The sequence below is a fragment of the Choloepus didactylus genome, chromosome 20 (assembly GCF_015220235.1).
Source record: "Choloepus didactylus isolate mChoDid1 chromosome 20, mChoDid1.pri, whole genome shotgun sequence".
Taxonomy (NCBI): Eukaryota; Metazoa; Chordata; class Mammalia; order Pilosa; family Megalonychidae; genus Choloepus; species Choloepus didactylus.
Window position 1 is genome coordinate 26,773,434 of NC_051326.1, and position 18,256 is coordinate 26,791,689.

General features: G+C 39.2%; 1 protein-coding gene across 3 annotated transcripts in view; it reads left to right on the forward strand.

Moving 5' to 3' along the window:
* XPO7 (exportin 7) overlaps positions 1 to 16,185 on the forward strand; it is a 99,571-nt gene extending 83,386 nt beyond the window's left edge. For all 3 annotated transcript variants that reach the window (XM_037812519.1, XM_037812520.1, XM_037812521.1), the window contains 14 exons: positions 190 to 263; positions 1,412 to 1,492; positions 2,410 to 2,473; positions 2,904 to 3,012; positions 3,921 to 4,027; positions 6,094 to 6,182; positions 6,899 to 7,006; positions 8,976 to 9,058; positions 9,341 to 9,555; positions 9,800 to 9,938; positions 11,802 to 11,962; positions 12,826 to 12,924; positions 13,488 to 13,615; positions 14,580 to 16,185. In XM_037812519.1, coding sequence (XP_037668447.1) covers positions 190 to 263; positions 1,412 to 1,492; positions 2,410 to 2,473; positions 2,904 to 3,012; positions 3,921 to 4,027; positions 6,094 to 6,182; positions 6,899 to 7,006; positions 8,976 to 9,058; positions 9,341 to 9,555; positions 9,800 to 9,938; positions 11,802 to 11,962; positions 12,826 to 12,924; positions 13,488 to 13,615; positions 14,580 to 14,673 — 1,551 coding nt within the window. In that variant the 3' untranslated portion in view covers positions 14,674 to 16,185. The remainder of the gene's footprint in view (positions 1 to 189; positions 264 to 1,411; positions 1,493 to 2,409; positions 2,474 to 2,903; positions 3,013 to 3,920; positions 4,028 to 6,093; positions 6,183 to 6,898; positions 7,007 to 8,975; positions 9,059 to 9,340; positions 9,556 to 9,799; positions 9,939 to 11,801; positions 11,963 to 12,825; positions 12,925 to 13,487; positions 13,616 to 14,579) is intronic.
* The last annotated feature ends 2,071 nt before the right edge of the window (positions 16,186 to 18,256 follow it).

Genomic DNA, 18,256 nt, shown 5'->3' on the forward strand with positions numbered 1-18,256 from the left:
CTCAGCATCTAACCAGTATTCAATAATACTAGAAACTAGCTTATCCCTTCGATAAAGTCTCCCCCAGCATTGTTGCCCATTTTTCTCCCAACATTTTACTCCCTGAATGTGGAACAAAAATAATACTGGGATGTGATTGTTCTAATCCATATTTCCTGGTTACTTTCTCTTCCCTTAACACACTACCAGCTGTACCGCCGACTCTCAGAAGTTCTGGGCTTGAATGATGAGACCATGGTCCTTAGTGTCTTCATAGGAAAAATGTAAGTGTCTTAGCTTGCCATCAGCAAGAATCCCATAAAATCCTGTTGCATTTGTAGAATGTGATCTTGGCATTTTGCTGCCAGTGCCTTGGTATTCCAGCATTGATCGTTTGCGTCAGAAAACTGTGCATTTGAGTGTGTGACAACCTGTGCTTAGAGGTATGGCCCGGCCCCAGAGCATTCCAGGCTTATACAGGAAAGGATTTAATTGTGTTCCTATGAAATCTCATCTTGAGCCTCTGGAGTCATGGGGTGAAACCCCTGTCATGGCATTAGCAAAATGGACCTGCCTCTGCAGTGATTGGTGATCAGCCTCTCACCCAATGGCTGTGCTGCCAGGGATGCCCAGAGTAGGCTTTCACTTTCTGGTGCTCATTTTCACTAATTATGCCCACAAGAGGAGAGTCCTACTTTAAAATAGACTTCTTCCTCTCAAGAAGCATCACCCTTTTAGAGTTTGGAGTCTCCTAAATCTAGTGCTATTGTTTGGACTGTCTTCAACGTTGAATCTCCTAATTGGCCCTTTTATTTCTTTCTTTTTTCTTTTTTTTTTTTTTTCCCAAGTTATGCCCCTTTGGTTACATTTCCTCTTTTAGGAGCTCAATTTATTAAAGCACATACTAGAAGCCAAATATATTATTACCCAGGGCTTTGTGCAAAGTAACATTTTGCCCCTGAACACTCATATCCATGAGCTGGTTAATAATTTAAGATGAAAAAAGCAAAGGGGGTCTAAAGGACTCTCCCAGCCAAGAATCCAGAAGCAAGGGCTACTAGAATTCTGCAGCTGACAGTGGATGGTGCAGGTGCAGAATTGCATACGTCTGCATGTTATCACTGCCGCAGAAATCTCTTACCCTTGCTGCAGAAATCAGCCCTGGAGTGCCCCCAGAATTCCAAGGGCCTGGGTATGGGCCAGTGTAGCTTTGGAACCAAGTAGTGAAGATTATCTGAAGGATAATTTTTCTAGTCAACCAAATGTAAGTACGGAGATTTTATACCCATTTTTTGTGGTCGTGATGTCTGTGAATTGGTGATGGAGATGTGTGGTGACTTTTGATGGATGGTTTTCTTCTTCACCCAACCCTCACGGAAACCAGGGAAATCAAAAGTGTCTCTTGCTTTTTTTTTTTATTTTTGTCCTGCAGCATCACCAACTTGAAGTACTGGGGCCGTTGTGAACCAATCACCTCCAAGACACTACAGCTTCTCAATGACCTCTCTATTGGATATCCTTTTCTAAGATAGAGTCTGTATACAACAGAAATCATGGCCTCCTGCTTTTTCTGCTTTAATTTAGCTCTTTAGTGTGTATACTGAAGTATCTTCGATTTTCCTTGCAGCCAAGGCAAAATCCAGAAATAATTCCAGACCCCAAAAATGAGCCAACATATAACCTAACAGTTTATTACAGATTTCTCCCTGACTATTCCTACAGTCTGGAAATAGCCAGCAGATCTGTTTCACAGGTATACACACTGCATGGCCAAGATTTTAGCCTTCTCAGTGGAGGCAAAGTCCTTCTTGGATTGCCCTATCAGCCAAAACCAAGTTTTGCAATAAAACAAGTGGTTGTACTTCCTCTTGACTTGATTAGTTCTGTAAAGTTTGAATTGTTCTAGGACAGTCTTTTACAACCAGGGTTCTGTGAGAGAATTAAATCTTATAAAAATTATTGGGGGAGGGTGGATATTTGAGTGATTTTTTCTCAGTTCTTTCAAAGATTATATATAGCTCACACCATTCTAAATGCATAGGCAAGAAATTAAATCTTTACACACATGAATACCTTAGGCAGGTATTAGGACTTCTCTTTGAAACCCTGTTGAGAAAAGCTACTCTGAATATTCATGATTTTGGTGGGAAAATGCTAGGTTTTATCTTATTTTCTTACAGATAGGAGTTTGATATGGGTCCTCTCATATTGGTCACTAAATATTGCGTAGAAAAGAATGCTTTTAAGAGAACACATTTTTTTCCTTTTTGTAAGTGGCATACTCAAGCAGTTAAGAAAAATAAGATATTTGAGTAAGGATTTCATAGTAAAGAAATAAATTGTAATTTATCCTGGAGAGTTTCCGTCTCCCTTAAATTAAGATTCTTAGTTTGTTTCACACTTTCCTTGACCTTCTCCCTTTGTCTTTACATACAGTAGTGTAAGGAAACTAGTGAAGCTTAGTGCAGTACAGTTCATGCTGAACAATCACACGGTGAGTGATTTTACCTTCTTCCTGTTTCTAATCTCCAGCTGCCCATACACATTCTCAGTACACAAAGCAGATTTTTTCATTGAGTTTTTTGGTGCCACTACAGCAGAAGACCTTGTTCACTGACTCACAACACATTGCCAAATTTTTTCCTAAAAGTTAATCTGCCATATTACACTTAACTTCTATAGACCTACTCTTGGGATCCAGATGATCTGAGTTATGGTGAAGTCACCTACTACTATTATTCATACTTCAGATAAATTAGCTATAAGTAACAACAGTAACAAAAAAACATCCTCAGATCCTTGGGTATGACCATGTGGCCATTAGTTTGAAAGGGCTCAGTAATTCCAAAATTACTCGCTTGTATTCTGACTCTAACTCATGCTTTTATCTTTTTAACTTATTTTCTGTTTTTTTTTTTCAATAGAGCGAGCACTTTTCATTTTTGGGTATTAACAATCAGTCCAACCTGACAGACATGCGGTGTCGAACTACCTTCTACACAGCACTTGGGCGTCTCCTCATGGTGGATTTAGGTACTGCAGTAAACCTTAGAGGCTCATGAAATCATCTGGCACTGTTCTAAATTTTTATTTGAGGATAGAAAAGTAGACGTGAGGGAGAAAAACAGATCATGCTATCATGGTTCCTATAGCTAGGAGACAAGAGCAGTGTGCCCCTGAAGTTTTTATCCGATGTGCATTGGTTTTTAAAATTCTATTCATTTTCCTCATCTGTAAAATAGAGGGATTGAAACTGAGATTCCTAATTAATGTCATTGGCCAGATAGCTCCTCATCTCCCATGCTGAGGTACAACACTCTGAGATGGTCTATAAAACTTTTATTTTCCAATTCACTGGCATATATGAACAAGGAAGGAGGGCTTAATCACCTTTCTAGCTATGATCTTATCAGTTTTGGGTCCACTAATAACTGAAGTTCAATGATGTCATTATAATTTTGAGCTATTGAAATTTAATCCCACTAAAATGACATTTAAAAGTTTCCAGAGTTATGAAGGATTACTGAATAAAGAAAAATAAGGGTGAATAAGGCTCCACAAGCCACAAGCACACAACTCAGGTGTGAGTCTCATCTAGTCCTCACACAGCAGGCTCAGTCCTTTCTCAACTGGCTATAGTTCTCATGTAAAGAAAAATGAAGAACATAGTACCTTGTACACATATGAATCTCTGATTGTTGGCCAATTATTGAAAAATTAAGACATCTCTGGACTAGATGATTTCTGGACTTTTCTAGTTCAAAAAGTATGTTTTATAGATATTTTATTCTTAGATCACTACCGCTACCTGGTAAGATAATAAAGGGACCCCTTGGAATTATCCTTGGATCCACTCATCTTTCATTCCATCTTCTTTTCCATGCATACACAGCTTTGAGTTTTTTATACTGGGGTCACACCCTGGCTTATTTTCCTTCCAGGAGAGGATGAAGATCAGTATGAGCAATTCATGCTGCCACTCACAGCAGCATTTGAGGCTGTGGCCCAGATGTTTAGCACTAATACTTTCAACGAGCAAGAGGCAAAGGTGAGTCCTTCACCCACTGACTGATCAGGTTCTGGTTAAAGACGATCTTTGATAGTGACAGCATTAGCGAAATAGTGCTTATCCATGAACTATCCACTGATTTACCTTTTTATTTCATCTTTTGGGCTCCTGGAATTTTGAAATAGAAGGACCAATACAGATTTATAAACTCTTGTTTCCATGTTAAGGTATATTCTCAGGCAGCTCTTAGGATTTTTGTTGTCTAAGTTTTCAAAAATATTAGCATAAAATTATATTTTTCTCATTGTCTTTTTAATCTCTCTTACAACTTAATGTTCCCTTTCCATTTTTACTATTACTTATTTGTGCTTTCTTTTTTATTGATTAGTCTTACCAAAGGTTTGTCAATTTTAACAGTGTTTGAAAAAAGATAAAAAGAAAACATTTTTTGGCTTTATTTTAACTCTATTTTATCTGTGTTTTCTATTTCATTTTTGCTTTTATACTGTTTCCTTTCCTATATTTTCCTTGGGGTTATTCTGTTCTAACTTCTTAACTTTTCTGCTCTTCTTTCCTTATTTAATCATTTAAGACTGTAAATGTTCTCTAGGTATAGTATTCCACAGGCTTTGATATGTAACATTTTCATTATCATTCAGGTCTTTATATTTTCTACTTTCCATTAAGATTTCTTCTTTGACACGAGTCATTTAGAAGGGTTTTGAATTTCCATATATATGGAATTTTAAAGTTACTTCTCAGTTATCGATTCCTGGCTTTCAGAATTGTCATTTCTTGAATTTTGTTTTCCTCCTCTTTTTATTTCACACACACCTGATCTTTTGGCCTCTATCCTCTGTGCCCAAAACAGAAGATACTAGGATATTAATTCTTCTAGGAATTTTTGCAATGTTCTTAAGAACACTGAGGCTGAATTATAGAGCCACCAGATAACCAGGACTAGAGCCGTAAAAAAATGCCAGGTTTACCTCACTTTCTCAAGTTCCCCTTTGTTTTCACCTTTTGAAAGCCTCTTGGCTTTCCACCTTCAAATCGGTAGAGAAGTTAGTTAGCAACACCACTTTGTCCAGCTCTCTCTCTCTCCTTTCTAATTGTGTTCTGCGGTCTGAGATGGGTACCATTCAGAGTTAAGGCTAATGTGTAACACATTAGTAATGGAGGCTTAGAGCAGCAACCAATATCAACTACTTAATTAAGGGGTATCATGGTAAGTCTTTTAGGGTGACCATGTCTTAGACTTGAAAACTGAGCTTATAGTATCAGTTTAGGAATAGAGCTGTTTGCTTAAAGCAGGCTGTTAGCAGAAGTACTGTAATTTTTGACAAATGAGTCAGGACACCAAATAGGCTACCTTCCCGAGCATATTGATGACTGCTTTTAAAAGTGCTCTAATTGTTGTTCAAGGCCCACAAGTAAAAGTTCTATCTGAGAAAGAGTATGATATAACAATAATAGAGTATTGGTTTGGGATCTTGGTGCTTTGCGTTCTAATCCTAGCCGTTCTACCACCTAACAGCATGACCTTGGGCAAGTTACTAGACCTGTTAAGACCTCAGTCTCTCTTTTTCTGGAAAAGAATATAGTACTTTCTAGTTCTAAGTTTCAACACCTCAGTCATATTTCCAGACACTCCAACCAAAGAGACAAGTACCAGATAGACTGCCCTCTTTATTTTCCTTCTTGGAGGGCCTGCATTTGAGTTCCTGTGTTATTGGTACCTTTGTGTGATTAGGTACAAAAACAGGCCTTTAGGGATATAACCCTTCTACCTTGACCAAATGGGCTTTTTTGCTTTTCTGTTTTTTACATCTGAGTTATCACTGTAATTCTTAAACTTTATCAGCCCCTCCTTTTACTGTGATGGGCCAGAAACCATTCCTTTTTCTTCGTATAACAGATTTCCAAAACTAATTTTCCAAGTAAATAGACTCCATTCTTGCATGGAAGAGATTGATCCAGAATATTTGGGAAGAAGTATTTGTTGAATCCTGGGAGGAAGAATTTGATTACAGAATGTGAAATCCCTAATGGGCAGCTATAGGTTTTATTTTTCTATTTTAACATATTTTTGCCTTCTCCTACAGCGAACTCTTGTTGGCCTAGTAAGAGACCTGAGAGGGATAGCATTTGCCTTCAATGCCAAGACCAGCTTCATGATGCTGTTTGAATGGATGTATCCTAACTCAAACTAGGAGCATAACACAGCAAGCCTTAACTGGAGTATGAATGGGTGATGGAATAATTGGGGACAGAGGAAGGGTGGAGGCAAAGAATGTAAAGAATTATCCAAAAGTCCTGCCACGTATGTCCTGTATGCTGCCATTCCATAGTGGTCTAATGACGTAATGTCTGCTCAGGTCATTGACACTGGAAATGAGGGAGGTAGTTTCCAGAATTCTCTTTTGGGTCACAAATACAAATGCCTCTGGAACTATACCACTGTGGAGCTATTCCACATGAATTTTGCTACACTTAGAAAAGAGAGACAGTTCAAACTACTTAAAAAGACAGCTTTACTAGGAATTAAGAAGTATCACCTTATTAGTGACTTTATAATCTGGAACAAATCATTTAAAATCTGAGTCCTGTTTCTCCAATAATTATATAAGGGAAATAGCTGATCCCTTATCATGTAGAAGTTGTTAGGATAAATAACAGTATAAAATACATTGTGCTCCTCAGAAGAAAGACATTATGTAAATTAAAAGGTATCAAATTCTTATTCTAGATTAAAGGGAATATTTTAACATCTGGTCAGAAAGACAAGAAAAGACAGGAAATTAGAGAACTATAATTTGAAAATTGGGGCTTAGCTAGTGCTGAAAAATTATTTTAAATTCAGAACCTTTCTGGATTCACAAATTCTTCCTTAGCTTCTCTCATTTACAGATATCCATCTTACATGCCAATTCTCCAGCGGGCAATTGAACTTTGGTACCATGATCCAGCCTGTACCACACCTGTGCTCAAGCTGATGGCTGAATTAGTTCATAATAGGTAAGCAGGAGGAATAATTTCGAAGGGCACACAACTGCCCTTTTCCCTGAGAAAGCCCTAAGAGAATTTGATTTATCTAGTGTTTCAGGCAGATTGTAGAAGCTTATAAGATTTACTCCTGTTAAAATTTGAAAATCTCTAAAAATGTATCTTTTTGTTTGTTTTAAATAAGGATATCCCCAACCACACAAAGCCTTAGCTGATTGAAACTTTAAAAAGAGTCTCAAGGTATTCATTCTTATGAGAAGTGAATTTGGCAACCAAGATTCCTACTTCCCTTCTCAACAAATACAAAAGTTAAGTTTTGGTAATGGTGCCATGTCCATCACATTTCATAGTTAGAGACAACTAAGAGTAATACAGGATGTATCAGAATACCTTTTTTAAGAGTGGTATTTATTACAGCTGGATTGGTAGAAATTTACCTAAGAAGTCAGGAAAGAGTTCCAAAATACCAAATTTTAGACTTGCCCAACAATTTAGGAATGGAGAAAAAGAAAAATCCAGCACCTTGGCTTTGCTAGGATTCTGGTATGTGCATCTGCCTCTCATAAGACTCCTGGGAGAATTCATAATTTTTAGAACTACCTTCATGAAGGAGTGGGTAATATTCAGAGAGGCTATAGCCTCCTGTGAGGCTTATATTATTTCATTTATAAAATAGATATTTGGTATCATCTGCTCTTTCCCAAGCACTTTTCTAGCTACTGTGCCAGATAAAATCTCTGCCCTCTTAGATGTTACATTCAGTTAAGACAATAAAAATAAAAAGTACAGAAGATAATTTCAAACAGTGATCAGTGCTGTGACAAAAATAAAACAAGGCAATAGAATAGAGAGGAAGTTGAAGGGTAGGAAGGTTGGGGAAGGCCTCTCTGAGAAAGGTTATATTATGCTGAGATCTAAATGACAGAAAAGATTCTGGCAGCCATGCAAAGAAAAGGAGCAAGAGTATTCTGAATAGAAAACAACTGCAAGAGTCCTAATATGGGATAAGTTTGCTGTGACAGGGAGACAGAAAAAGGCCACAGTGGCCGGAGTGTGGTATGAGGGACACCCCACGGGAGATGCTGAGGCAGAGAGGCCCGTCGGGTCGGGCTTGGGTTGGCAGCAGGGAGAAGTACACATTTATTCCCACTGCAGCGGGAAGCTACTCAAGTATTTTAAATGAGACATTAAAAGGATCTCATGTATATTTTTTAAAGGTATCTTTCTGACTACCGTGTAAGAAATTGAACTATAGGGGGCAGAGTGGAAGCAGGGAGACCACATAGTAAGGGATGGGTTCAGGACGTATTTTAGAGCTTGATTTTGATGACATGGAGAGGGAAGGAAAGAAGAGTCGAGGAGAACTCTTGAGTTTGAGGACTAACCAACCAGAGTCAAATGAAGCTCACTAAAAGGTAGAGCAGAAAAAAGAGGTGTTCTGGTCTGGGGAACAAGAGTCAGGAACTCAAAACTATTTTTTTTTTTCCCCATCCTTGCCTGACTTCTGTTATACCATTCCAAGTCATTTTTCATCTTTGCATGTTCTCTTCCTATGAAGTAGTAACAATCCTTACCATTCCCTTAGTTACCACTGAAGCCATAAAAGTACATAAAAATTAATGGCTGAAGGTCTATGAGTTAGCAGTACCAGGAGCTAACTGTGGAAGAGGCTACATTTTAATCAATGAAATTTGAAAATTTTAAGAGTAGTTTTATCTGCTGCCTCCTTTTTGTTCCCTTGAAATGTTTTTTTTAATTTGAGTAGTAGAGCCTGGATCTTGTATGTTGGTCTTCAGGGTACAGTCTACATCACTGGTTAAATATCCTTGACTTATTGGGGCTTTTTCACATCAGGATATGTAATCTGCACATTTTAGTGCAAAAAAAATCATCCAAGGTACTCATATATGAGCCTGAAGAGCCTTTCTATTCTCTGATCTTCCAGCCACTGACTGTTTCTACTTCTGTGTTCTCTGCTCAGATCCCAGCGACTACAGTTTGACGTCTCTTCTCCCAATGGTATCCTGCTATTCCGAGAAACCAGCAAGATGATAACAATGTATGGTGAGTGCTTTAAAGGAGCATCACCCCTGGAAGTGAATTCCAGCTCAGTCACCACCCTGAGAGCATTAGTGTGTGAGTCTCAGGCTAGCCCGGCAACAGCCAGGACAGCATTCTCATAGACTTGTGTTCCTCATAGGTTTCTATTAGAGTGCCAGCAGTCACCAAGGGCCTGCTAGAATTTGTATTTCTTTTGAATAGGAGGGTTGAAATTGGTATATAAACTATCGATTATATTGTGATTGAATAAATATTTACATACATACGTATTATATGTCTATTCAGGCAATCGTATCCTGACACTAGGAGAGGTCCCAAAGGATCAGGTCTATGCACTGAAGCTCAAGGGCATCTCCATCTGCTTCTCCATGCTGAAGGCTGCTCTCAGTGGAAGTTACGTCAATTTTGGAGTCTTTCGTCTCTATGGAGATGATGCCCTGGACAATGCTCTACAGACCTTCATCAAGCTGCTCCTCTCTATTCCCCACAGTGATCTCCTGGTGAGCCTTAAGCTTCATTGACAGGATCTAGCCCCTTGTCACATTCCAGTCTTTTTTTTTTTTTTTAAACTGAGACCATGATTCAGTGTTTCTCTTGAGATAGTAAAGCTAAATCCTTTCTGCTATAACTAGGTCTTTTATTTCTCCATCTGAAGTGAACTAAGCTGTTTTACTTCAGATCTTGCTTCATGCATGCTAAGGCACACATGCCTAAGCTGATTTTCCTCCTCCTCTTCTCCCACAGGATTACCCCAAGCTCAGCCAGTCTTATTATTCATTACTGGAAGTCCTAACCCAGGACCATATGAACTTTATTGCAAGCCTGGAACCTCATGTCATCATGTATATTCTCTCTTCCATTTCTGAAGGACTTACTGCACTTGGTAAGCATCTGAGTTGGATGGATGGTTGGTTTTAGGTTGGTTGTTTTTTTGTTTGTTTGTTTTTGTTTTTGTTTTTTCTTTCCTCATTTAAACAGAAGGGAACAATCTTGCCTCAATGTCCAGCAGGGTTACTGCTTTGTGGAGTTAGCCCTTACAACAGAATACATAACTCGTGGGGTAGATCCTCATCCAGCAAATACTTTATGGATCCCCTCCTAAGTTCTAGGCAGTGTGCTAGGAACTGAAGATACAGTTCTTAACAACATATAGTCCCTAGCCTTAAGAAGCTTTTTGTCTGGTGGATGAAAAGGTCACATAAACAGGCAGCTGCCAGTTTACCATATTTAAGAACTACAGTAGAGTTGAGTACAAACTGCTGCAGGAGCCCTCAGGAAGAATACCTAAACTCCTGGTTCTGAGGAGGGGGGTCAAGAAAGGCTTGCTGGAAGAATTAGCATCAAATCTTAAAACCAAAAGCTGAACAGATTAGTCCAGGAGGGTTCCTTGCAGCAGGAACAGCAAGTACTAACACCTGTAGGCAAAAAAGAAAAAGGAAATTGAGGTGGTTGGCACGCTAGGGCAGAAGAGTTGGAGAGGAATGAAATGAAGCAGTAGAGATAAACAGCAGCAAATTTGGGGATCATGAAGGGGGCCCTTAAAACTTATTAGGGTGTTTAAACTTTTATCCTAGGGGCAGTGGAAGCTGTGGAAGGGTTTTAAGCAGCAGCTACATGAGGTTTTTCATCCTAGTCTAGCTAGTTCCTGCCAACCATTTTGTTTACATACTAATTTGGTGTGTGTCTTCAGAGAATAAAACATATTTTATATGAGGTTGAACAAAACATAAGTAAGAAGTTAAGTTGGCTGTGAGATAATCATGATATATTGCAAATGCACATAGTATGTCTTATCTACACCTAGGTAGACACAGAATTATCAACACTTCTGTGCCAGTTCTTGATAGGCATTTACTTCATAGCCATATCTAGTACATTCCAGGCAACGTATCAAACTTTTCTTTGGGAGGCTGTTTTATAGCTTCTTGAAAATAGAGGGGCCTCTACTGAAAATATCAGCCCCATAGAAAACAGAGCATGGTTCACTCTTTTAAGGGTTCACCCCTTAGTCCTCTGGCCTATGCCTCCCCTAGTCAAACTGTGCTGCAGTGTTCCCTTCATAAAAACAGAGACCAGTCTTTGGTGCTCCGTCCCCCTAACTTCTCCCTGGGGATGCTTTAGAGATTAAAAATACAGTGCCACATTCTAATAAATCGTAGATGTCTATTAAACTGGGTTTGATGGCATCCCCCAAGTAATTCAGAGTATCAGCTCACATCTCAGACTTCTTGGATTCAAATCACATTCTAATCTAATTACTAGCAGTGTGATCTTAGGCCAGTCACATGAACTTTCCAAACTTTAGTTTTCTCGTTTGTAAAATGGCACACCTACCTCATGGAGTTCTCATGAGAATAAATTAGAGATAATACCTGTAAAGCACTTAGCATAATATCTGGCACAAAAGGAGCACTTGCTGAATATAAACAACATTATGCTAATTTATGAAGCAGAAAACATATATCCACAACACACTGAGTCAGCAATTTTCAGTATTATTTATATTATCTATTACCACACACTTACTCTCAAACTTAGAAATTGGGCCTTGCTATACCATGAAGGTAAGAGGTTTACAAGAAGCATTTTGAGTAATGGCCTTAGCTGAAATAGCCACAGTTCCCAGTGTTACTGGGTACCTACTTGGGTTCTCAGCTTAGGGCAAAGGAATCCATGTTTTTGCCCATGTCACCATCAGTAGCTCAGTATCCCTGCTTTACTCCACCTCTCCCCCTCTTCCTTCCAGACACCATGGTGTGCACAGGCTGTTGCTCCTGCCTGGACCACATCGTGACATACCTCTTCAAGCAGCTGTCACGTAGTACCAAGAAAAGGACAACGCCCCTGAACCAGGAGAGTGACCGTTTTCTGCATATCATGCAGCAGCATCCAGAGATGATACAGCAGGTAAGGCACTTGAGGGTTTTGAAGCAGTGAGGGGTTTATTCTACAGTGGAAGAAATCTCTTTGGAAGAGAAGGGAGGCAAAGCAAGATGATGAGTTGGAGTAACATCTCATCAAGTTAATACTGTTGGGGTGAAGTTATTCATTGAAATTGCAATTGATTTTGAGAGTTTGCTGAGTAATCACTGGATATAGAATATCTGGAAAAGTCAGGTTCTAAATTGTTCTTCTGAGTGACCCACACCATCTTCAATGCCTTGGCCCATCTCATGAGCACTCTCTTTCCTTGAAAAGATTGTTCATCTACTTACTGCCAAAGATGGAGCAAGGGTCTGCAGTATCATCTTTCTTTTGGCCTGTACTCCTATTTACAGATTGGGAACAAGAATGCAGGACAGAAGGCAATAACTGCCCACACAGAGATCAAACCATATGCTTGCCCTCATATTATTTGTATGCAACATCTTTTCAAAAATAAGATTTGGGAAACAATGTAAACAAACAATACTGAGAAAAATAGATAAGGAAACATAAAGCTATATTCTCAGAGATAAGTATCTGGAAGCAATAATGCTTGACTACCCCCCATTCCATTCCCCACAAAAATCAGAGTGAACTGGGAAGGTCCCTTTTTTAAATGAAATTATCAAACCAGTTTAAAAGACAGGAAAAAGAAATATCTGAGAAGAAAACTTTACCTTGAAATATAATACTAAAATGAAGCTTCACAAAACATTTTTCTGGCTTACCCTAGACAGAAAATGCCTTCACCTAATAAACTCCTCTACTTGGAATCTGTAACTTTCTTTCCCACCGACCATGCCACACACTCCCCAGGGTCACTGCCTCATATTGTCTGTTTATAGATGCTGTCAACGGTGCTGAACATTATCATCTTTGAAGATTGCAGGAACCAGTGGTCTATGTCCCGGCCCCTACTTGGCTTGATACTACTTAATGAAAAGGTAGGAGAACCAGATCTCAGGTGCCCAGAGCCAGAAGCAGTGGTGCGTTTTGCAATCATTTCAGGGGCCTGTGAGAAAAAATGCTTACAGAAACACCCTAGAAAGCAGAGGGAAAAGGACCCAGTTACTGAGCCTGCCATCGCCATGCTTTGAACATCATTTGTATCTAATCACATAATCACTTAGCTGTTGGAAGGCAGCATGTGTGGCAGTTCAAACAGATGAGGGGTAAAGGATGAGGAAGTATTTTCTTCTTGGTAGTAAAAGAAATCCTTTACAGTAGGAGAGAATTGTACCTGGAGGTCAAAGCACCTAAAACCTGAGTTCTAGTTCCAGCTCTGCTATAAATAAATGTAAATAAACACTGGATCAGATGACTCTCAGGGTGCTTTACAAACTTAAAATTCTTTATTTTTTTTAAATACAATAAAGATATATTATCCTTCAAATAATGTATCCATTTATAGTAGCAGTTCCCCCTTGGAGAATAATATTCCTTCAACCCTGCAGATGACAGAAGGCTAATCTGCCTTCCCTCCATATTCTCACTCCTTGCCCCACAGTATTTTTCTGACCTAAGGAACAGTATCGTGAACAGCCAGCCACCAGAGAAACAGCAGGCTATGCATCTGTGTTTTGAAAACCTGATGGAAGGCATCGAGCGAAATCTTCTTACAAAAAACAGAGACAGGTGAGTGGAGAGGGCCCTGCCATGAAATCCTGGACAGTTGTTACTGTTCAGATCACTGAAGCAAGGGAGATTCCTTAGAAAGTCTTTGTTTGGAGACCATCTAAAGCAGCGCTGTCCAATAGAAAAGTGAGCCACATGTGTAAAAAGTAAAAAGAAACAGGCAAAATTCATTTTAATAATTTATTTTATTTAACCTGTATCCAAAATATTATGTCAATGTGTAATCAATATAAAAAATTGAGAATTTTAACATTCTTTTTTGTACCAAGTCGTCAAATCCTGTATGCATTTAACACTTGTAGTGCATCTCAATTCAGATGCTAAATTTTCATCAGAAATACCTGGTCTGTATTTAGACTTCATAAACTTCAGAGTTGACAAAGTAGATTCCCATATCCAGGTTGTCCAAACATACTTAAAAGGTTTTCTAATAACTGAAGTGAGTATCAGGTGTTTGTTTTTAATTAATTAAAATTGAATACAATTAAAAATTCAGTTCCTCAGTCACACTGGCCACAATTCAAGTGCTGATTAGCACATGTGGCAAGCGATTACTGTATTGGACAGCACAGATCTAAACCACTGGTCTCTTGGCATTAAGAAATGAGGCAGCTTCATTCTCTTACTGCCCTCACTTGCTGAAAGTTACTTCCCACCTCTGTCAGTGGACCAGGTTAGTTGGAGCCCCAACACCAGATTCCTTTTGAGCTGCCATAAACCCAAAATGGCCCTCAAAGCCCAAGATTTAACCAGATCTCAAGGCCTGCTATGAAGAAAGGGGTCATAAAGGGGGGCAAAACTAGCCCAACTTTGCATTATAGTCTTGAGACTAACATGTCTTAGAAACAGAACTCATCGATTCATACGTTCTGCTTCTTAGTAGCCACTTCTCTGCTAAAAACGTTTTAGGCAAAGACCTTTCCCTTACACCCTGCTCCCCAACCCACATGCATCCTCTCTGCAGGTTCACCCAGAACCTGTCAGCATTCCGTCGAGAAGTCAACGACTCGATGAAGAATTCCACTTATGGCGTGAATAGCAATGACATGATGAGCTGACACCTCCTTGGATTCTACCTGTACAGAGCAGCGTACCTTTGGTCTGGCCCAGAGGGGCAAACAATTACAAGGGAGAGGGCCTGGCCGATCCTGGTTCCTTCCTCTAGGGGTGTGGGGGAAATGGTCAACTAGCTATTTCCCCAGGGAATAGGGGTATGAGTGCACTCACTGGGGGGCAGGGCGCTGCTGGTTCCTAGGGGATTGGGTGGGAAGGGTGGTGGGAGGAGATAGCAACACAAAAGTGTGAGACTCTAGCCCCCTCCTCCTGGGGCCACCCAAGGGGAAAGAACCCCCAGTGTCCTGCCACAACCTGCCTTGTATAAACATGTACATTTTTTCATAACATTTTGAACAAGGTTTATATTGACTCAAGTTTAAAAACAAAAAGTGTGACTGAAAAATTTTTACAGAGTCTAGTGCACCAATGCTGATGTGAGGGGTTGTGTATGCGAGTGAAGAAAATGTGTATTCTGGTGGCCTGAAGCTTTACTGGACAAGAATGTGTGAAAGTGCAGAGATATATTTAGTGACACAAGTGTAGGGAGGCAAAAAAAAAAGGTAAAAATTCCAAATGTATATTTTTTCTTATTGCCCTTTTCTCGCCCCAAAAGTATCACTTCCTGTTACTGTATTAACCCTTGTTATTAGGAACTCTAAGCCATGCCAGAGCACCGTTCCTCCCCCATTAACCATAGATGCTGCCCTAGGTCCCCTGGCCTTTTACAGTAACAAACAACTCCAGCTAAAAGTGTTTGGTGTTTTTATCTCCATCCTTTTTCCCACTTTTTCTTACCCTCATCCTCAGACAGATGCCTCTTGCTTTTAAAACAGTCTGTGACTATATGTTTAGGGTTCCTGGTCTCTGTAAGATGGAGACCTGAGAGAAGTAATTAAGCCAGTTGCTCTGCTGTTGAGCAACTTGGATGAGTCCACCAGAGGCCCAGCTGCGTGTGGCCATTAACTTTTCGTCTTCCCCAGCCCTTGAGGCAGTGTGTGTGGATGTATGCGTGTGGATATTTATATATATATATACCCTGCATTCATGAATGTATGAACTGGAGGAAGTTATTACAGTGGAGGGGGTTCTTAATAACAAGGTCTGCCTAGCATGAAGTATTTACCATTCTCCCACCCCTTTAAAAAAAATATACATTTTTATAAAATGAAAACCATAATAAATGTTTTGAATATTATTAAAAAAAAAATTAACCTACAGAGGAAAATTAATGGAGAAAGCTATTTGCCTTGTACTTTTTCCATAACTGTTGCTGCTAGTTGTTCGCATCTCTAGTTCAGCTCTTGCCCATGAGACACTCATCAATTAGGTTTTATTTTTATTTCTCTCCTCTACCCCCGGAAACAAGCCTGTTAATTTTTTTTTTTCCTTCTCCTCTGGCGATTGTGTGGTGAATCCTTTCTTGCGTGATCAGGTTGCGGATAGACTTGTAAGGGTGTTTGCTGCATACAGTGTAAGCATTGTGACCGCCAATAAACTTCAATGGTTTCTACTGACCTGGTGTCAGCAGTCAAGTCTAGTGTGTTTACAGGGACATGGCTAACTTGAATCACGTGAAGCTACTGGAAACATTCATTCTTAAAAGCCAGTGGATGACAAGGGTCCCTCAACCTTATAAAATTAACTTGTTTCTCACTGACTAAGTCTGATTCAGTTTATTTTAAAAATACGACTAGTTTTCTAGTTCCGTTGATATATTTAGCATATGCTATTGTCCACAACCATAAAAGTGAAGCCTCTCCACACCTAACTTTCTTACTATATCCAAGTAAAAACATGGCTACCAGCAGAAAAATAGTAATCCGAGAAAGCCCAGTTTTATTAATATTCTGACATCTGCTCTTCTAATATAGGCTGGAGACCTTGACAAGTTCAAGGGCAAATGTTATCTCATAGAATATTTTTCAGACTTCCCAGGCCAGATTTATCAAGTGAAGGCTACTATTGTTAACAGGGCCTTCTTCTAACCCTATACTATGTAATACCTAAGGATAAGAGAACATCACTGCCAGGAAAATTGAGAAGCATTAAAATACAAATAAGATAAAAATAGGTATCTGTACCTTGATGCAGATTTATATCCAGTGAATCACAGGCTCTAGAGCATCACTCCTGTCCACTTTATTTAGATGTTCTACTAATATTTCTCTGCCTTTTTAGTCTGCTGGGTTCTGTTATAACCTTTCCAGTCCTAAGTTACTTCAAAGGCAACAAATTGTTTCCTGGTGGCTAGAAAGCAAATAAGATTATTTTCTTAGCCATGTTCTTTCTCTAAGCTTAATAGAAATAGAAGATGGTGAAGCTTCACTGATATGCAAAACACTCCCATCATAAACTCTAAGGACATGGAATGCTAATCCTGTGGTAAAGGAGAGTAAAAATAACTTTCTCATAGGTCCTGAAGAAGAGCCCCCTCTCCCCTTCTACCTTGGGATGATGATGACTGATGAGCAAAAGCCCACACTTCTCCCTTCCCTTCCTCAAAAACAATTTTAGAGACAAGAAACTCAATGATGATAATCTAAGCACAGCCCAGTCACGACAAGATGCCATAGTAAAAATCTCTTCATTGACCCCATCAAACTTTGAAAATAATACAGCTTTTCACTCCTTTAACTGGCAATTATTCAAGGAGGCACCGAAAGAAGAGCCATTTGGGAGGGGGGGGTTCAAAATGGGCAATTATCAGCAATTTCCTATGATTAAACCTAATAAATGTGATGGTCAGTTATCTTTAGACTCCAGTTTCCCCAGAAATCATGTGGGAGGTTTTATTCTGTCAAAACATGAATTTATTTGGGAGTTCCTGAGCTTTGCTTGGTGCTATGTTCATTAAGTCAGTTGTCTCTAAACAGTGTTTCCTGACACAAACTATACCTTACATTGACAAAATTCCTAAATTCTTCACTGTCGATTATTACATTGTACTGTGTACAAATAAGTTATCTATTCCCACTAAAGTGTAAATCAGACAAAGGAAAGCGATTTGACCCAACGTCACAATTTTAAGTTTTTAGATTTTAAACATTAATGTCATTCCCACAGAAGTGTCAATTTTCTAATGACAAGAGACAATCTACTAAAAAATAAAAGCTTTACATTCTGCATTATGAGCCTATTCTCAAGAACTTCCCTCCCTCCCACCACACACACACAAAAGAAATATTGTTTTAGTACCTGTACCCTATGAAATTTCAACCAAGTACAGAATCAGACCAGTTTCCAAAATATCCATGGTCAAAGGAATGATCCAAAGAAAGGTAGTTACTGGGAACCTACAAAAGCCATAAATCTGTCAAGGCCTTGAAAAATGTAAATGATTATAGCTACTTAAAAGTCCTAGTTCCTTAGACACTTTTTAAATAGTTTGAAAGAATAAAAATGTACTCACCAGTCATAACTAAACAACTGCCAGTTAGATGCTAGATAAGATCTAAGGTTTCTTGCCTTTGTAGAATGTCTTCTGGGTCCATTACATTTATCTTGGGTGTCTTGGATACCTGGAATTTACTGATTGGTCATTCAGTGTCTTCCAGGAAACTATGGGTCAACTCTGACAATGAGACA